At 43.8% G+C, this 18252-nt stretch overlaps 1 protein-coding gene across 2 annotated transcripts in view; it reads right to left on the bottom strand.

The window, feature by feature from the left end:
* PDE7B (phosphodiesterase 7B) overlaps nucleotides 1–18252 on the bottom strand; it is a 349734-nt gene that overhangs the window by 73540 nt on the left and 257942 nt on the right. For both annotated transcript variants that reach the window (XM_075554498.1, XM_075554497.1), the window contains one exon: nucleotides 4131–4214. In XM_075554498.1, coding sequence (XP_075410613.1) covers nucleotides 4131–4214 — 84 coding nt within the window. The remainder of the gene's footprint in view (nucleotides 1–4130; nucleotides 4215–18252) is intronic.

Consider the following 18252-nt stretch of genomic DNA (forward strand, 5'->3'; position numbering starts at 1 on the left):
CACCCTTGAGAAACAGCCAATGAGTCCGGCTGTGTTCCAGTAGAATTCTATTTGGCAAACGAGGCATAGGGAGGCAGATTTGACACATGGTCTGTCATTACATGGCTCCTGTTCTAAGTGATCTGTTTTAACATCTAGAAGCACAGTTCTGGTACAAGTATGTTATTTTAGATAGTCATTCTAAAGTCTCCTGCCCGACTGGGGCCAACAGGGACATGCTTACTATGTTATACACCGTTTGACTTATTTAGGTTCAACTTTTTCAAGGCACCCACTAAGGTAGGCAGAAGAAGCAAACAGCCAGGGACCTCTGAGGAGGCAGGGACCGGTGTGTGGACATCAGCAATGTGGAAGGCAGGCCTACCCCATGATTAAGGCCTTCAGTGATTCGCTCTTAGCTTTTACAAAGTTCAAGCTGCAAACTGGCAGCAGCCACTTGAAAATTCGGTAAGAAGCGTAGGGGGCAGTGAGTTCAAGTTAACGGAGGAAAAGTGGCTCAGAAAAGGAAGGTGGAGATGGTTGCACAACTCAAAGGCTGTCCTCCGTGCCTCTGGATTGCGCTTGCAGAAATCACGGAATTGACACGTGTCCTTGGGAGTCTGTTCTCAACAGCACAACAGCAAACTACAATAAATCCCTAGGTTAGAGTCCATTTAGGGAGAGAGACAGAGAAAATGGTAAGTTCCTCAGGAAAAGGGTGTCTTTAGTTTGGGTGCCTACTTGGGAAAAAATAAAACTCAAAATGAAGGTAGGTGATCTAAGTAGACACTGAAAGTAAGCTTTGGCTCTCAAAATGTAGAATGGCAATCAGTTGATCAGGGATGAAGGATTTTAGAAGTCAGTCTCAAGTGGTTTATCTCAAACCACCACCACCCCAAACCAGTTGCCATCAAGTTGACATTGACCGGGCGACTCCTTGTGTTCTGGAGCGGGTCTGTGCTCTGCATGGTTTCTCTGGAGCTATCACCTTTCAGAAGGAGATGTCAGGGTTTTCATCCCAGGTGCCTCTGGGTGAATTTGAACGTTTAGTGTTTCACTTACAAGTGGAGCACTTAATTGTGCTGACGGGGGACTCAGGTTGCTTCTTAGGGCTACATTTTGAAGTTGTTATAACATTACAGCTGATTCTTGTTATTTGCAGTGGTTATGATCTTCAACATCACTGCAAACACTGAATTAGTGAATGTGGAGTCATTGCTCTTAGGGGAAATTCAAGCCTCTGGTCACCATTTCATCAAGTGAGCAATCCATTGCTTAGTGCGCTTCCTTTGAAAAGCACCTCATTGAATATATACTCCTGATTCATCAACGTTGAACTCACAAATCAAGATCACTATAACTCATGCTTGAACAATGCTCATCTTTGCATGGCACATCACCACTTTGTCATGCTTAGGAACACTGGGTAGTCTTGCCACACTACGCCCGGGGACCATTTTGGATAGCAGAATTGTCAACAAGAGAAGTGTGGCACTAGAAAGACCACAAAAAAGACACTTCTTTTCAGTCTGAGAAGTAGAAATGTCACCTTGTCTGACCTCCATTGTGAGTGTACATGGTTTTGGGTGACCATGAAAGTGCATGGGGGTACAAGCACATCTTAGCCAGTAGGCAAATTCACAAATGTGGAATCCATGAATAATGGGGGATCAACTGAACATTTCAAATGCTCATTTTAAGCAGAAAAAACACACACTACCAACTCAGGCAGGTCATGGCAAGGACAGGCGTGAGACCAGAGATAAATTAGCTCATGTGTTAAGTGGCAGAGCTACTCCATGTATGAATATGACAGTCTTCTGTGACTGGGTATGGCAGACATAATGCTGTGGTGACACGCTTCTATTACTGCAGGCAGTGATAGGGTTGCCGGCCGTAACGTCAACTCTTTACTTCACTGAGCAAGGGTTGGAAATCAGCACAGAGGAAATGCTTGAAGCCCTTCAGTCCTAACCATGCTATTCAGTTAAGTGCCCGAATTATCTACATTGATAGTTCTTTATTATAATCATTTTCAGGGAACTCTACTTGGTAAACTAACAATAACTAGTGAGCTTTTAATATCTATAGGGATATTGTCTTCTGTAACCTTGTAGTATCTTTAGGAAGGTACTTATACATACATGGTGCTGGTGAAGAAACTCGGAAGAAAGTACATCAATGCACAAACACCACATACACACACACACACACACATCTGAGTGCGTTGGACTGCGATCTGTATGGTTGGCGGTTAGAAACTACCAGCAACTCCTTGGAGTAGACTGGGCTTTCTACTCCCGTAAACCGTCAGTCTCGGAAACCAACAGGGAGGTCGTGATGAGTCAGCATAAATATATCCCTGGTGATGCAGGAAGTTAAGCTTTGGGCTGCTGGATGCAAGGTTAGCTGGTCAAACTCACTAGTCACTCCACGGAAGAATAATGAGGCTGGCTGCTTTTGTCAAGATTTCTAATCTCAGAAACCCTATCGAGAGGGCCTGCTCTGTTCTATAAGGCTGCTGTGAGCTGATCTATATACATATTGCTGTTGAGGTATTACATATACATATACTCACACATATAATTATATACACGTATAATTATACAGTAGAACCCTGGTGCTCAACCGCATCAATACTCAACATAATTGGATTTCAACTTAAAATGCCGAGAACATTTTACATCAGAGCTTGAACAAAGCATTGGAATCTGAGCCGACGCACACGTGATTTTTGTAAACAAAAGCAGTCTGTTTTGGTCAGTTGGCATTAATTGGCATTGTTAGTACACGTTGTTCAAACCTTTTGCAGCTGTGTTCCAAGCTTTTTGCTATAATTTTCTTAGTTTGTATGGCTTTTTGTACTGTTTTTAGATAAAAAAAAACCCATGGGTCCCAATAAAGAATTTTTTAAAAAAGAATAATCATGATAAGGAACTGGTTATCCATATTGTTGATGATAATTTGGTAAACCCTTTTAGAAAACAGTTAAGGAGATGCCAACAGCAGGCCACATTAGACAGATTTATTTTTTTTAAGAGAAAGCCAGCCAGGTCCTAGTGAAAAGGGGCAAAGAAAGGAAAAAACTCCTGACACGCAGCGACCAGTTGATTTGATGGACGGGGATTCCCCTTCCAAACAATGCCTCTCTCTCCATCCCTCCTCTCCACATCCGCGTCCACAGATCCAGATCCTCATCCACCTCAAGGGATGGACCACACTCTACTTGTTAACAACTTTCTCAATGTCGTGTCTCTTATTTGAATTATATTATTTAACTCTGAACTTACCGACTTTGGAATTTCTGTGTCATGTTTTGTATAAAAAGTCAAGGTTAGGGTAAACACTTGGTGGTCAAGAACGGATTAATCCGTTTTCAGTTATTATGAGAAACTGATTCGGGGCTCAACTGCATCAAATCTTGATGCTCCTTCTAGAATGGAGCAGTGTCGAAGTCCGTGTTAGAGACACACATAACATATATATATATATATATATATATATATATATATATATATATATATATATATATATACTTTATAGCATAAGTGCATATATGTATTTGAAAAAGTACCTGGGGAAAATGTCATTATCTTTTATTTTCATTTTTCTGTGAGTTTTTGAAGTCCCATGGGCATGTTGAAAACACAGGGGAAAGGCTGGAACCATGAATTTCTGAGACAGTCATCCTGCAGGAAAATTGTACTAGGAATTCAAGAGCAGACCCCAGGGGCTCTGATGCACCAGAGAGGTGAGAATCAGATAGTGGCTGGGGCTGCGAAGGGGCGGGGGGAGGGGGATAGGTTTTCCCAGGGGGTTTGAAAATAAAATAGGATCTCCTCTAGGCTAGTCCAGACTGGAGGTTAGAAAAAGTGGTATATAAAGAAAGGAATGACTTTCCCTCTAGGGCTTGACGATTTATAAACATTAGCATGACCTTCTGTCACTCTGTCAAGCTCTCAGAGGGTGGGCAGGGCAGCATGATTATCCAGGCAGGAGCTTGAGAGACACAGGGTGAGTGAGGACCCAGTGGGTGGAGAGAGGGAGCTAGGAAGGAAGGTGGACCTCCGAGGGTATTGACGTGCAGAGGGAAATAGGATTTCTTTCCTTTCTTTTTGTAAGTTCCTTTCCAGTTACACTTGAGTACTCACTGTTAAGTAGGCGGAAGTCAATGAATGGGTAGGAACCTCGGCGTTCAGCAGGAGCCCCTGTCTGACCCCTTAGTCGTACATCTCCTAGAAGACAGAAAATCCAAACAAATGTTGTTTGCAAACAGTGACAAGCACATAGTCACTTATCTCCTGTAAATCCTCTTAACCAATTAGGTTAATGGTTCCAACACCAGATACCAGGAGAAACATGACTTCCATTCACCTTGCTTAAGAGTACGCTGAGTGGGAAGGGACATTTAGTGAATGCTGGGTCTAATGAACTTGGCAATTCTCTAACAAATGAAGTGGAACTCTGCTCCTATTTGCTTGCAAATCGGATGTGTGGAAATTTTAGCAATTTACACAGTTTCCATAGTTTTCCTCACTTCCCTGGGTCATAACTATGGTACGTCTTAATCTGGATAGACCAAAATGTTCTACTGGGCTCGTAGCTCTCTGTTGTTTCTTGTGGAGTCAATTCCAACTCCCAGTGGCCCTGCATGGCAGAGTAGAACTGCCCCAGCGGGTTTTCTAGGTGGGGCATCTTTATGGGAGCAGATGGCTAGGTTTTTTCCTCCCCCAAGTGGCTGAGGAGTTCAAATGGCCGATCTTTTCGTTAGCAGCCCAGTGCTTCAACCATAGAAGCCGCAGGCCTCCTTGTAGCTCTTAGACTTCGTAGTAAAAGTTCATCACCTACATTGTTGTTTCTCTTGGTTCCAGCATAGTTATTTTCAGATGAGCATTTACTCTCCGTATCCCTGAGGTTATAATGTGGCTCTGCTTTCGAGTCTATTGAAAATGTGTGTCTTTCTCTTCCCCAGATAAAGATCACCCAGTTCCAGGTCCTTTACACACGTAGCCGTGCTTTAACATGGAACTGTCTGTAGAGTTTCTATGATGTATTTACTTGTTGGTTTCATTTAAAGTCTCCGTTCCGCCTTCTTAGCCATGGAGGTAACACGATGGAGTGCGAAGAATCTGGACCTGCGTCAGCTGGACTGTGCATAAATCTGAAAGGGCCTTGGGTGGTACAAATGGATAAAAGCTCACCTACTAACAGAAAAGTCAGTGGTTCAAATCCATCCAGAGGCACACTAGAAAGTCAAGCCTGGTGATGTACTTCCTAAATCTCACAAACATTGAAAACCCTACGGAGCGAGCCTCTACATGGAAACAGACTGACACTCACGATAAAGAATCGACTCAAAGGTACCTGGCTTGGCTGTATGTGTGTGTGTGTGTGTAAACCGGACACAGACAAAGGCTACCCATGCAATCTTGGGACACTTACTTCCCAGAACCTCACTTGCCTCATTTATTAAAGGAAGCTAAGCCCCACTTTGAAGAGTCAGTGTAGGAGCATCTGAAACAAGCCTCAATACTTGGCAATTTTTGTTGCTTTTCTTTCATTTTAAACTCCTGCAGAGCAAGGATGAGCAAACTAAGTTTGTTTGTTTGTTTTGTGTTTCTTGATGGCCCTTTGCGTTGGACTCTTTGAGATTTAGTAGACTCCAAGTGAATGTCAACAGGGAAGATACAACGACCAAATCCAGCAAGTATTACATTTAATACGGAATTGAGAAGAGATAGACATAAGCTAGACCTAATATATTCCAACAGTAACTAAATCAGGGAAGCTTTTACATAGAAGAATCATAGAGCCAGTCTCCTAAACCTTGTTTTTGCTAGACCGGAGGTGCCCCAGATAACGAGGAAACATAAGAACCATCTTCTCTTTTCCTTCCTCACTCAAGAAGTCAAAGCTTTGAATTTTATATTGGTAAGCATTGAATACCTCCTGTATTCTGATATTGATTTGCCATATTGATATTAAAGAATATAACAATTTATAGACTAAAAGAGATTAAGCAAAGTGGGAAGAGATGGGAACTGCTCATGAATGTAATACGAAATTGTTGATCTCAGTTCTTAAGATGGGCTGTGTATGTTTAACACCCTCTTATTCCCTCGAAAACAAAACAAAAACCCTCCAGATTTCTTATTCCTCAACCCTAAATAGTGGTCAGAGTGGCTTAAAATTAAAAAAATAAAATTGAAATGGATTTGGAAACCTTAGTGACAAGTTCATCTCAAACAAACAAACAAACAAACAAACAAACAAACAAACAAACAAACAAACAACATAAAAATCTATTGGGCAAAACTGAAATGATCTAGAAACCAATTTTCTCAATTTTTTAATCAAATGGAATTCTCATGGTACAACCCAATTTGGGGAAAAACAAATAAACATCAACAAAATAACAACAAAGCAAGTTGGTAGCCAAGATTCCTAAATATACACAACAAAGCAAACCAACAGGAACAATGACAAACTTCACAGCCACCCTTGTTACTCACTTTGTGTTTGTTGCTAAGACTTGTTGCTAATGCATTTCCACAGCATGGAGTCCATTCTAATGCACAATGACTGTGTATGGGGGTTTCCTTGGGGGAGCAGCCAGCCTCATCTTTCTCCCACGGACTGGCTGGTGGACTAGAACTGCCTGCCTTTGGTTAGCAACCTGTGATGGGGCAGCAGCCCTTCTTACACAGTCAAGTCCTCCAGTCTTAGAAACTGATTACGCAGACAAGAATGATGCCCCTCAGGCATTGCTGAGGAATTGAGTCTATCCCCCGTAAACAGTAAGTGTCGGAGAGCCTAACTTTATGGGGTTTTTTTATGATAATGAGGCAGGATTAGTGTAGAGTATGCTTTCAATCCACTCTTTTGAGATGTGAAAGCTATTAAACATGTACGCAAAAGGAGCAGAGATGGGGGTGGGAGTGGTTGTGGTGAGACAGATGCTGATGCATGTGAAAACCTCCCAGGAGCAGGAGCTGAAAGAGAGGAGGAAGAGAGAAAGCCTTCCCTTATAGCCCGGGGCCCTGAATTCAGACTTCTAGCCTCCTAAACAGTGAGATCAATGATGCAACATACAACTCTAGTTCTTAAATGCTTCCTCCCACCCCACTGTCATGATCCCAGTGCTACCTTACAAATTCGGCTGGACCAGAGGATGTACAGTGGTACAGATAGGAACTGGAAACACAGGGAATCCAGGGCGGATGATCCCTTCAGGGCCAGTGGTGACAATGGCAATGCCAGGAGGGTGGAGGGAAGATGGGGTGGAAAGGGGGAACCGATTACAAGGATCTACATATAACCTCCCTGGGGGATGGACGGTGGAGAAGTGGGTGAGATGTCGGACAGTGTAAGACATGACAAAATAATAAAAATTTATAAATTATCAAGGGTTCATGGGGATGGGGTAGCGGGGAGGGAGAGGGAAAATTAGGAGCAGATACCAGGGACTCAAGTAGGAAGCAAATGTTTTGAGAATGATGATGGCAACAAATGTACAAATGTGGTCGACACAATGGATGTATGTGTGGATTGTGATAAGAGTTGTATGAGAACCCAATAAAATTATTTAATAAAAACAAACAAATAAACATTCAGTACTAATCTATACAACTAAAAAAAATCTCTTTGTTGAAACCACTTGCTGGCCTTTCTGGAGTCTGGAATAGTCGATTCTTGTTCTAGGAACCCTACGTTACTCTCTGTAGCGAGGTCAGAGACTTCTGCAAGGGCAGAACGTCTCCACCACGGAACGTCCATAGGCGCAAGCCCAAGATGCTCGTTCAAGGAAGGTTCTGCTGTCGTAGGACGTCTCTAATGTGTCGGGCAGATACTGCAGATGGCTCTGTTTCTCTTCCTCTGCTTCGATAAGGCCCTTTTTCCATCCTAAAGTGCTTCAACATGCTGGTAGGCAGAGAGAAATAATCCACTCATAACAGCCGGCCCGGTGGAGGTGAGGCCTCGGGGCTGACGACCGAAGAACAGAACAAGTCGTGTCTCAACTGGACTGCTTTTCCTGGCCGGGGCGTGAGGCAATCATCTATTTACCTAAGGCCTGATATCCAAGCTAAACACTTATTGTGACTACTCATTAAGTCTTGTTTCACTTGAGCAACGTTTTTTCCCTCTTTCTTTCTGGCACAGGGCAGGTTGTGTGGAAGCAGCGTAGGAAGCGTTGACAGCCAAGAGTCATGTCCTCGGTCGGTTCTTATTGTGTTCCAAAATGAAACAAACAGCAGGGGAATTCTTATTTTGAAAGGACTGCTTCTCCTTTGCCCCGTCGGGCTGAAAGCACAACACGTCGCCCCCGGGTATTTCAGGCTACAAACACACGCAGAGAGCAGAGGCCTTGGAGGAGCCCAGGCCCAGAGAGGATGTCCAGCCCTCCCCCCGCCCCCACTGGGACGCGGTTCCAGGATGGACCTGTTGCCCACTTGGCCCCTGCCGCCGTCTCTGCTAAATAAAAGCTTGTGCTGGGGAGCAGACATTTATGTGGCCTCTTATGTAACTGGCAAGGAGGGGGGTAGATTCTGACAGCGATGACGACGCACAGTGGCTGGAACCGCGGCCACAGGACAAGACCCAGAATTGAGCTCCAGAGCTGGTGTCAAGGTTGTTCGAGGGGGAAGAGAGGGGCGAGGGAGGGACAGAGCAGCAGCCAATGTGCTTCTAGGGCTCCTGAGACGGAGGAGACCAGCAGTGCAGCTTTGGATGAGAGCCATTAGCAGAGAGAAGCTGGCTCTTCGAGAGACCCAGGGTGGGCATGCAATGGCAAGAATTGCTGGCGGTCAGGTCAGCAAGATGAGGTGGTATAGGGTGGAAAGGAAGACTCACCCATGGAATGTGTTCCTTTGGGCTCCCTCAGCACAGGACTAATTCCTGTCTCTGCTACAACCTTGCAAAATGAAGGCAGAGAGAACCTCAAGGCCCGCACCAGAACCTACTGCAGAGGACAGCGCCTCAGCTGACAGCTGGACAGTGCTCCCAGGACCACTCCAAGAATCAGCAGAGTGAAAGGTTTCTCCTAAGACGTTTATCTAGCCAAGCTGACGGTGGGGAAGGTTGTGTAATTTAATCACTGAGTTTAGATTTGTGGTATGGTAGGAACAAGCACCCAAAAGTACACAGTAGCGTTGGTTCCGCCCTACAGCGCCTCACCTGCGTCTCCATGTACAACTGTGCACCGCAGGGTTTCCAGGGGCTGGTTTTCCCAGAAGGAGATCACCGGTCCTTTCTTCTGAGATACCTCTGGGTTATGAGGTGACATGTGCTAAACCATTTGTGCCACCCGGGCACTTAGAGGCGGTCCATTTCCATCATTCAGGAAGAGATTCTCCTGCGTGAATGCCAAGAGAGCCGTGGTGACCCGCATTTAGCGTATGGAATTTCCATCTCCTGCTTCAGTTTCTCAGGCGAGGCTGGCCTGCCTTCTGTTAGCCTGCCTGAGAGGGTAGCTTCTCTTCAGTGGTTTCTTCCTCTGGCTCTGCACTCCTGGGCTGTCCTTGAAAGAACTTCTGGGGAGCACAGAGACGAACCAGGGGTTCCTCGTTCTGAAGCCACACTTGGCCAAAAGGCACAAAAGAAATCCTTCAGCACATGTGAAACTTGCTCTACTTAAAAAAAAAAAATCCCTATCTTTATATCAAAGTCCCAGCAAAGGGGGGTTTCAGCCAATGAGAATCCTCAAATGATCTTCTACTAGCTGGCAGCTTTAGCTTGTTGTTGTTAGGTGCCAAGAAGTCCCTTCGGACCCACTTGAGCCCTTGTGTCAATCCTTCCGGCCGAGGGCCTTCCTCTTTTTCGCTGCCCCTCCGCTTGACCAAGCACGATGTCCTTCTCCAGGGACTGGTCTCTCCTGGCAACCAGTCCACAGCATGTGAGATGAAGACTGGCCACCCTTGGCCCTACAGAGCCTCTGGCCCTCCTTCTTCCTAGACAGATCTGTTTTTCTTTTGGCAGCCCACAGCACTTTCAATATTCTTTGCCAACACTGCAGTTCAAATGCATCCATTTTTCTTCAGTCTTCCTGACGCAATGCCCAACTTTCACATGCATATGAGGCAACTGAAAATTCCCCAGGCTTGAGTCAGGAAGACTTGTAGCACCCTTCCTTCTCAACACTTTAAAGAGGTGTTGTGCTTCAGATTCACCCAGAGATTCACTCAAAGAGGTCATTCATTTGATCTCTTCAGTGCTACTTCCATGAGCATTGATTGTGGATCCAAACAAAATCAAATCCTTGCCAATTTCCAACTTTTCTTCATGTATTCATGTTACCCGTCGGTCCACTATGTGGATTTTGGGTCTCCTTTCCACCAAGTTATAATCGATACTGACGGCTGGAATTCTTGGTCTTCATCAACGAGTGCTTCAAGCCTCCTCATGGGGAGCAGCCAAGGTGGTATCTTCTGCATATGGGAGGCTGTTAATAACCCTCCCTCCAAGTCTGATAACCACATTGTTCCTCATATAATACAATGTCTCTCACGATTTTCTCAGCATACAGATCGAATAAGTATAGTGAGAGGACACTATACTGAAACACACCTTCCCTGATTTTAAACCATGCACGAGTCCCTTGTTCGGTGTGCACACCTGCCTCTTGGTCCTTGCACCAGTTCCACATGAGCATAATGGAGTCCCCATTCTTCTCAGTGCTATCCATAACATGTTATCATCCGCACAGTCAAATGCCTTGGCACAGTTAGTGAATCACAAGTACACATCTCTTTGGTATTCTCGGATTTGAGTCAAGGTCCATCTGACATCAGCAATGACACCCCTTTTTCCATGTTGGATGATCTTCAGCAACATTTTTCTTGCATGTAATATCAATGGTACTGTTCTATAATTTTAACATTCTGTTGGGTCACCTTTCTTTGGAAGGGGTACAAATGTGGACCTCTTCCAGTCAGTTGGCCAAGTAGCTGCCTTCCAAATTTCCTGACGTAGACACGTAAGTGCGTCCAGTGGGTGCTTCTTCAGCTTGTTGAAGCAGTTCAATTGGTATTCCATCAATTCCTGGAGTCTTGTTTTTGGCTAATGCTTTCAGTGAAGCTTGGACTAAACTTAGTACCATTGGTTCTTGCTCATATGCTACCTCTTGAAATGGTTGAATGCGAACTAGTTCTTTTTGTTGCAGTGACTTTGTGTATTATTTCCATCTTCTTTGGATTCTTTTTGCACGATTCAATATTTTTGCTATAGAATATTTCAATATTACAACCCAAGGCTTGAATTTTTCTCAGTTTCTTTCAGTTTAAGATAGGCTGAGAATGTTCTTCCTTTAGCTTAGCATTATTAAATATGTTGTCATAAATACAAATGTTGCCACTTACATTATGTAAATGAGGATGTAGCATAGAAATTCCTTCGTTTTCTAAAATAAGTCAATTTTTAACTCAGACTAGTGCCAAGAGAAACTACATTTTTCAGTTATTGGTTTTTCGATGGAAAATTAGAGAAAAGCGAGTTTCCATCATTGGGGACAGAGGAGCCTAATAAAAAAATCAAGTTGAACAAGAAGCAGCAGGGATGCCTAAATAGATTTCCAAGAAACTGTAAGAGAACTTAAAAGAATATGAAGAACAAGTCTACTTACTAAGATTGAGGAGACGGGGATGACCTCAAGGAATTATCTTTGGGGCGGTGTGACCTGGGTCTGCCCTCAGTAATGAACACACCAGTGTGAACTCACAAATTCTTCACATTATCTCTGGTCATTCTTTATAACTCTGGACTCTCCCCAAAGTGAAGTCATCACTTTAAATAAATGCATTACCTTCTAGGAGTACATAGCGCAGTGTATGTTCTGAGTCAGAGCAGGCACTCCAAAAAAAAAAAAAAGGAGCAACTGCTCTTATTTGCTTGCTGCTCCATTCTTATTTTGCTGCCCACATCCCTGTCCCTGAAGATGACAAGAAAGGCCACTTGTCATGGGGTTCATTCCAATTCATGAAGACCCTAGATCTGTGTGGATAAATAATTTACACATTTATGGATCTTAGTAAGATTACTTCCTAGTAATCCCACAAAGATTCTATTAATGTGCTGAAAAGCAAGGATGTTACTTTAAGGACTAAAGTGTGCCTGACCCAAGCGATAGTATTGTCAGTCTTCTCCTATGTATGTGAAAATTGGACATTGAATAAAGAAGACCAAAGAATTGATGCAGTTGAATTATGATGCTGGCAAAGAATATTTGGAAAGTTCCACAGACTGTCAAAAGAACAAATGAATCTGTCCTGGAAGAAGGACAGTCCGTAGAAGCAAGGGTGGTGAGACTTGGTTTCATGCACGGCGGGCCTGTTTTCAGGAAAGGGCAGTCCCTGGAACAGGATTGGTGAAACAAAGAGCTCCATCCTGCCTGGTAAAGTGGAAGGGCAGAGAAAAAGAGCAAGGGATAGTTAGAAGGCACAGTTGAGAAGATACGGCGAGGAGTTGCATATGAGGGCAGAGGGATGTGTCTGAATATCTGGCTGCTATAATTACGTCATTGTGCTAATTACAGGGTTTTCTAGTAGAACTAAGGTTAGGAGAAAAGGACCAAGTTCATGTGCTCAATGTTGGCTGTACTGAGTGTAAGTGCTATTGAGAGTTTTAAAGAATGTTAAGGAGGCAATTGGGCATATGGGTCTGGGGCTCAGAGGGAATATCTGGGTTGGGGATCTCAGACCCTAGAGGGCAGGGTAGAACTGCTGTTGTGGGTTTCTGAGACTGTAACTCTTTATGGGAGTAGAAAGCCTCAGCTTTCGCCCATGGAGTGGCTGGTGGTTTTAAACCATTTACCTTGTGATTAGCAGCCCAACTTGTAACCACTGTGCCACCAGGACTCCCTGAACTGGGGATAGACATTTGTAATTTAAGAAGCATTTATAAAGTCGCTGAGGAAGTGAAAGCAAGCAGTGAACAGGGCCTAGCATGTAGGGGCAGCGAAGGGGCAGCCATAGGGGCAGGAGGGAAAGCAGAAGCTCACTGTTTCGTGCTTTAAGACAGAACGAATGCATGCCCAACGGATCTTGCTGGAAGGGCACGTGAAGTGAGGATTGACACAAGCTTACTGGCTTTGGTTGAATGAATAGAGTGAGAGGTAGAATGAGACATCCTGGACATGATACAGAGTTGGGGAATTTCAAAGACTTTGCTGAGGAGCCAGAAGCCCCGGTGTCATAGTGGGTTTATGTCTTGGGCTGCTAACCCCAGGCCAGCAGTTCTAAACCTCCTTGAGGGAAAGATGAGGTTTTCTACTCCCCTGAAGTTTTCCAGTCTCAGAAACCCACAGGTTCTACTCTGTACTCTAGGGTCACTGTGGGTCGGTATAGACTTGATGGTAGTGAGCTTGGATTGCTCTCAGTTTGCTAAGGAGTTGACGTGTAAATGAACTTTGAATAGCTAGCAACATTTTGAGAAGCAGGACTTTCTCATGTTGGCTTGCAATTGGGCTAACTATGCTTCTTTGACATGGTAGGAAGAGATTTTTTAAGGGGGGAAAATCACAGCTACTCCAAGTATAGAAGTAACCTCTAAGAATGATATGGATAATAAATTATCATTTGAGAATTGCCCAAGGATAAGAGAGCCCAGGTCATGAAGATGCTCGGAACCCATGTCACCACTTCCTAAACTTGAGAGTACTTCAGGAGGACACACAGGACCACTGATTGGAAAGCACTGCCAAGAGCAAATCTTAGAAAGAAAGAAAAAGACAGGCACGGCAGTGCAGATAGCTTTAATTATAAAATACCAAACAGCTCCCAATATTGCTGAGTGATTTCTTTCTTTCTTATTTTTTAATGCAGAATAATTTGAGAGAAGCATTTGTATGCATGGTTTGTTTTCATGAGCTTCTGAACTTCCTGCTTCTGGCCAGGAACAAGGACAAACCTGCCAAAACATAGCAAGAAAAGACGCTGCTGTCCACCGGCAGGAGATTCTCCCAGTCCCGGGAGAGAGCCTGCTCTTTGGAGCCTGCCAGCCGGGAGGCACCTTCAGACCCTCTTCCTCATGTCAGAGCCTGCTTAGGACTGGGAAGCATTTGAGAGTTTTAAATTCTCATCATGTCTTCCAACACAGCACTTGAGATGATCACTGGACTCAGAAGGAAAATGCTAGAATGGGTTATATGGCAGCTATGTTGTAGAATCATATATTGCTATTAAAGAAAAAAGCTGTATTTCTATGGTAATAACCAGAAAACAACCACAACTGATGAACCAACCCAAACCCACTGCGATCAAATGGATTCTGACTCATAGTGAGAACCTCTATCAGAGTAGAAACATTATGGAGGGGATTCAGCTTTGGGGAAGCAGACAGCCTCCTTTTCCCTTGACAGGGCTGGTGGGTTTGAACCGTTGGCTTTATAGTTAGCAGTGCTGAATCCACTGTGCCATCGGGGCTCCTTTCCTGTGGTGCATGGCCAGTGAGTGTGCGTGGAGAGCCCAGCTTCAGACAACAGCCGATGTCCTTAACCAAGGTGTTATGATCCTCTCACTGCCCTACAGGGCCGCCACTAAGCCAGCTCGACTCGATGTCACTGAGCTTCGGCTGCTGTCGCTTACAGTGAAGGATCAGGAGCCCTGGTGGAGTGGTGGGTGACATTTTGGGCTGCTAAGGGAAAAGTCACTAATTGCGCTATAGGAGAAAGGTGAGGCGGTCTGCTCTCATCTAGACTGATTTACATCCTCAACATCCCGAGACAGATGGGGTCCCCATGGGTCAGGACCGACTTGCTGGCAGTGGCTTTTGGTTTTGGTGGTCATATGGAAGGAGGCCTGTTGGTGGCGCAGATTAAGCATTGGCTGGTCTGCAGTTTAAACCCACCAGTCTTGGGAGAAAGATCAGACCATCTCCTCCCTAAAGAGTCTCAGGAACCCCGTGGAGTGGTTCTGCCCTCCCTAGAGGGTCAGAATCAACCGGCCTGTAGTTACACGTGTATGGGAAGCAGGTATCACAGAAGTCAACTTTATATATATCATCTACCTATCACAATATGCTGTTGCTAAACACATTTTCAGTAGCTAAGGCGATGTTGTGGTTACTCATTTGGGTGCTAGCCACAAGGTCAGCTGTTTGAAACCAAGAGTTGCTCCTCAGGAGAAAGACTTTCTACTCCCACGAAGAGTTAGTCTCACAAACCCACAGGGGCAGTTCCAGCCTGTCCTATGGGGTCGCTCTGAGTCGGCATCGACTCAGAGTTAGAGTTTGGAGTCCCTCAGAAGCGCACCGCCATGTCCTCTTCCCCGTCTAGCTGAGTCTGGAAGTGCCACTGACACCTGCTCTTCCCGTGTGACCCTGTTGGCACTTGAAATGGTCGCACAGCTTCCGGCAACACAGCCACACACATGCCGTCACAGTGCGGCAAACTGACAGAGGAGTTGAGCGTGTTTGGGAAACAGAAACAGCACAATATATGCTTTTCTTTTGAATTGCAGACTTTCTAATGAGTTAATAGCCAAGAGGATAAGGTCACACAGCATTTCCCAAACCCATCTGCCCATTGAAACATGTTTTCCAAGAATCTTCTGAGAGAAATGTTTTGAGGGACGTTGTTGAGCACGTGCTGATGTACATGGACCAGGTCCGTGTGTGGGAGGAGTAGCTGATGTGTGTGGCTGAGTCAATTCTAAGCCGTCTTGGCACAGTTTGGCTAGGCATTGGGTTGTTAAGTGCAAGATTGAAGGTTCAAAGCCACTAGCCGCTCTGTGGTATTAAGATGGGGCAGTCTGATTTCTAGGCTCGGAAACCCTGGAGAGCAGCTTTACTTGCCCTCCCCAGTTTCTCTGGATCTTTCCAGGAGAAGTCAGCTGCCAGGCTTTTTCTCCAGGGAAGCTGCTGGTGGGTTTGGCTTGCTGGCCTTCTGGTTAGTGACTGAGCACTTAACCATGGACCCCCATGGCTCCAGTGTTCGGAGTACTTAGATTTTAGCATTAGAAGGAGCTGAGAGAGCCCTGGCTTCACTTCTCTAGGGACCAGTCCTACCCCCATCCCACCCCACTTCCTGCATACTTGTCTTATATGACCCTAAGGTCATGCCCATCATTCTAATTTCTTTTCTGGGTGGCAGACCAGTGGACTATTTACTAATTTGTCCCACAAATATATTTTTAAGTATCTACTCTCTGCCAGGCCCTGTTCTAGACCCTGAAAATACAGTTATGATCCAAACAGACAAAACTGTCCTGCCCTCATGGGGCTTGAAGTCTAGATATATAACTCAAGAACCACTGCCAGTACAAAAATAGTACTCCTTGAAACCTGTTCTTCTGTGACTGAGCCTTACCAACTTACCACTGGGCCATCTGAATCATTCGTTTAATCTGAACTCTGGTGGGTTTGAAAGGCTTTCTCCTCCTAGTTATTTGTTTACCCGGCCATCTCCCCCTGGCAACTAAACTGAAGTGGGAGTCCTTGATAAACAGAGATCGTTTGGTATTTGTTTGTTTTTAGTGGAATCTGCCATTATTACCCTTTTGAAGACTCAGACAACTCTTGTTGTTTCTCTAGTTTTTATTCTCCTGAACTGCTCCAGGATTATGGATAGGAAATCAGCAAACCATCTGTAAAAGTTTGGGATTACTCATTATAATGCACTGAATACACAGATGAAAAATTTGCCAAATAACACTGGGATTATAACATATATATATATATATGTATATATTTTAACTAGCTTGGACTTCCATGCCAACCATTTACATGGACCTTTACTAAAAACAAAGTTATGGCTTTTGTAGTTTGAATTAATTGTTTTTTACAAGAAAAAGAAAACAGCAAAGACATTGAGAAAAAGAAGAATGGTTTGCTTTCTCCTCAAAGCTCTGCTTCTTTGTAGCATATTGCCACTTTCCTAGGCCCTGGCCTGGTCTTTTTCTGCCCTTGTTCTCACTCCAAACTTTGTGTGAGGAGTATTTTAGTGGGTCCTTTGGTCCCTTGCCATTCCCAACCCTCTTTCTTATTGCTTTGAACATATTTTGTGTTTTGCTTTGGTTAGGAAATATCTTCTGTTTTTCTTGCTGCTACTTATACATTTAAAATACTTGATCTCATCAGAGAACTTTCTGTATACACTCATCGACTTCTTTAAGTATAATTATTTATTTTTGCTCATGGAGATATTTTGCGATCTCAGAGTAATGTGGTTTCTATCTTCCTTATTGATAAACTTCAAAGTAGAGAGTATGTCTTAGCCATCATTGGGGTTAACAGAATGAAGACACATTATAATACATTTGTCTTTAGTGATTCCTGTCTTTGCTGAACCTTATAAACTTTTAGAATCTATTTTGATGAGAGCATCTATGTCTCACTTTAAGTACATATATATACACATATACTTAAACATATTTAATATACATATTATGCATATAATATATTAAGTATAATATATGTATATTTATATAGATCTAACAGAGTCTGAAGTATATGTGTGTACATATATATATGTAGTAAATCACATACAGTATTCTTCTCTTTGTGATAAATAAATCATGTCCAAATCTAATTACATAATTTTAATCTATTTGAGCTTCAGAACTAGAACTGAAAAACTCATTTAAGTATAGTGAAATAGTTCTCTTGGAGATGATGAATAAGGACATAATACTAATTTTCATTCAATATTCACTGACAACTGCCTATCAGTCTGTTGTAGCCATGTAACATTATATTAGGGATTACTGTGCTTGGAAACAATATCATGTTATGGCGGTGATGTTTATGCTGCCAGATGATATCAGGGGGCCACATTCTTTCAGTAGTAATTCCCTATTTGATATGCAGTTATTCACGGCTTTACTCCTGCAAATGTAATTGTAACTAACGGATGGATTTATCTGTCGAACTTCTCATTTCTTCCACACTGAGTACAAACTTGTCCTTTGCCTGGTGTATTACTTCAGATACCCAGTATCTCACCGACCACGTTTTCTCCAGAGCAGTCCTGCTCCTGCACTTCGCTGCACACACAGCATTTGAGTCTACACTGGACTGCTCATGGCAAGAGTCTACTTGGATCTTGGTTGTCCTCAATTTGTCTGATCACCCCAGGGGCTGAAGAGAATCAAGGTCTCAGCACAGTGGAGCCCATTTACAATATATTATTTGGGAAACTCTGATCTATACAATTAAGGCAACCTTGGGCACATCGTGAAGAAAGACCAATCGCTGAAATCAGACATCAAAGTTGGTAAAGTAGAGGGTCAACAAAAATGAGGAAACTTCCAGTGAGACCGAGGAACCTAATGGTCCCAACAAGGG

This window comes from Tenrec ecaudatus, chromosome 7 (genome assembly GCF_050624435.1).
Source record: "Tenrec ecaudatus isolate mTenEca1 chromosome 7, mTenEca1.hap1, whole genome shotgun sequence".
NCBI classification, from domain to species: domain Eukaryota; kingdom Metazoa; phylum Chordata; class Mammalia; order Afrosoricida; family Tenrecidae; genus Tenrec; species Tenrec ecaudatus.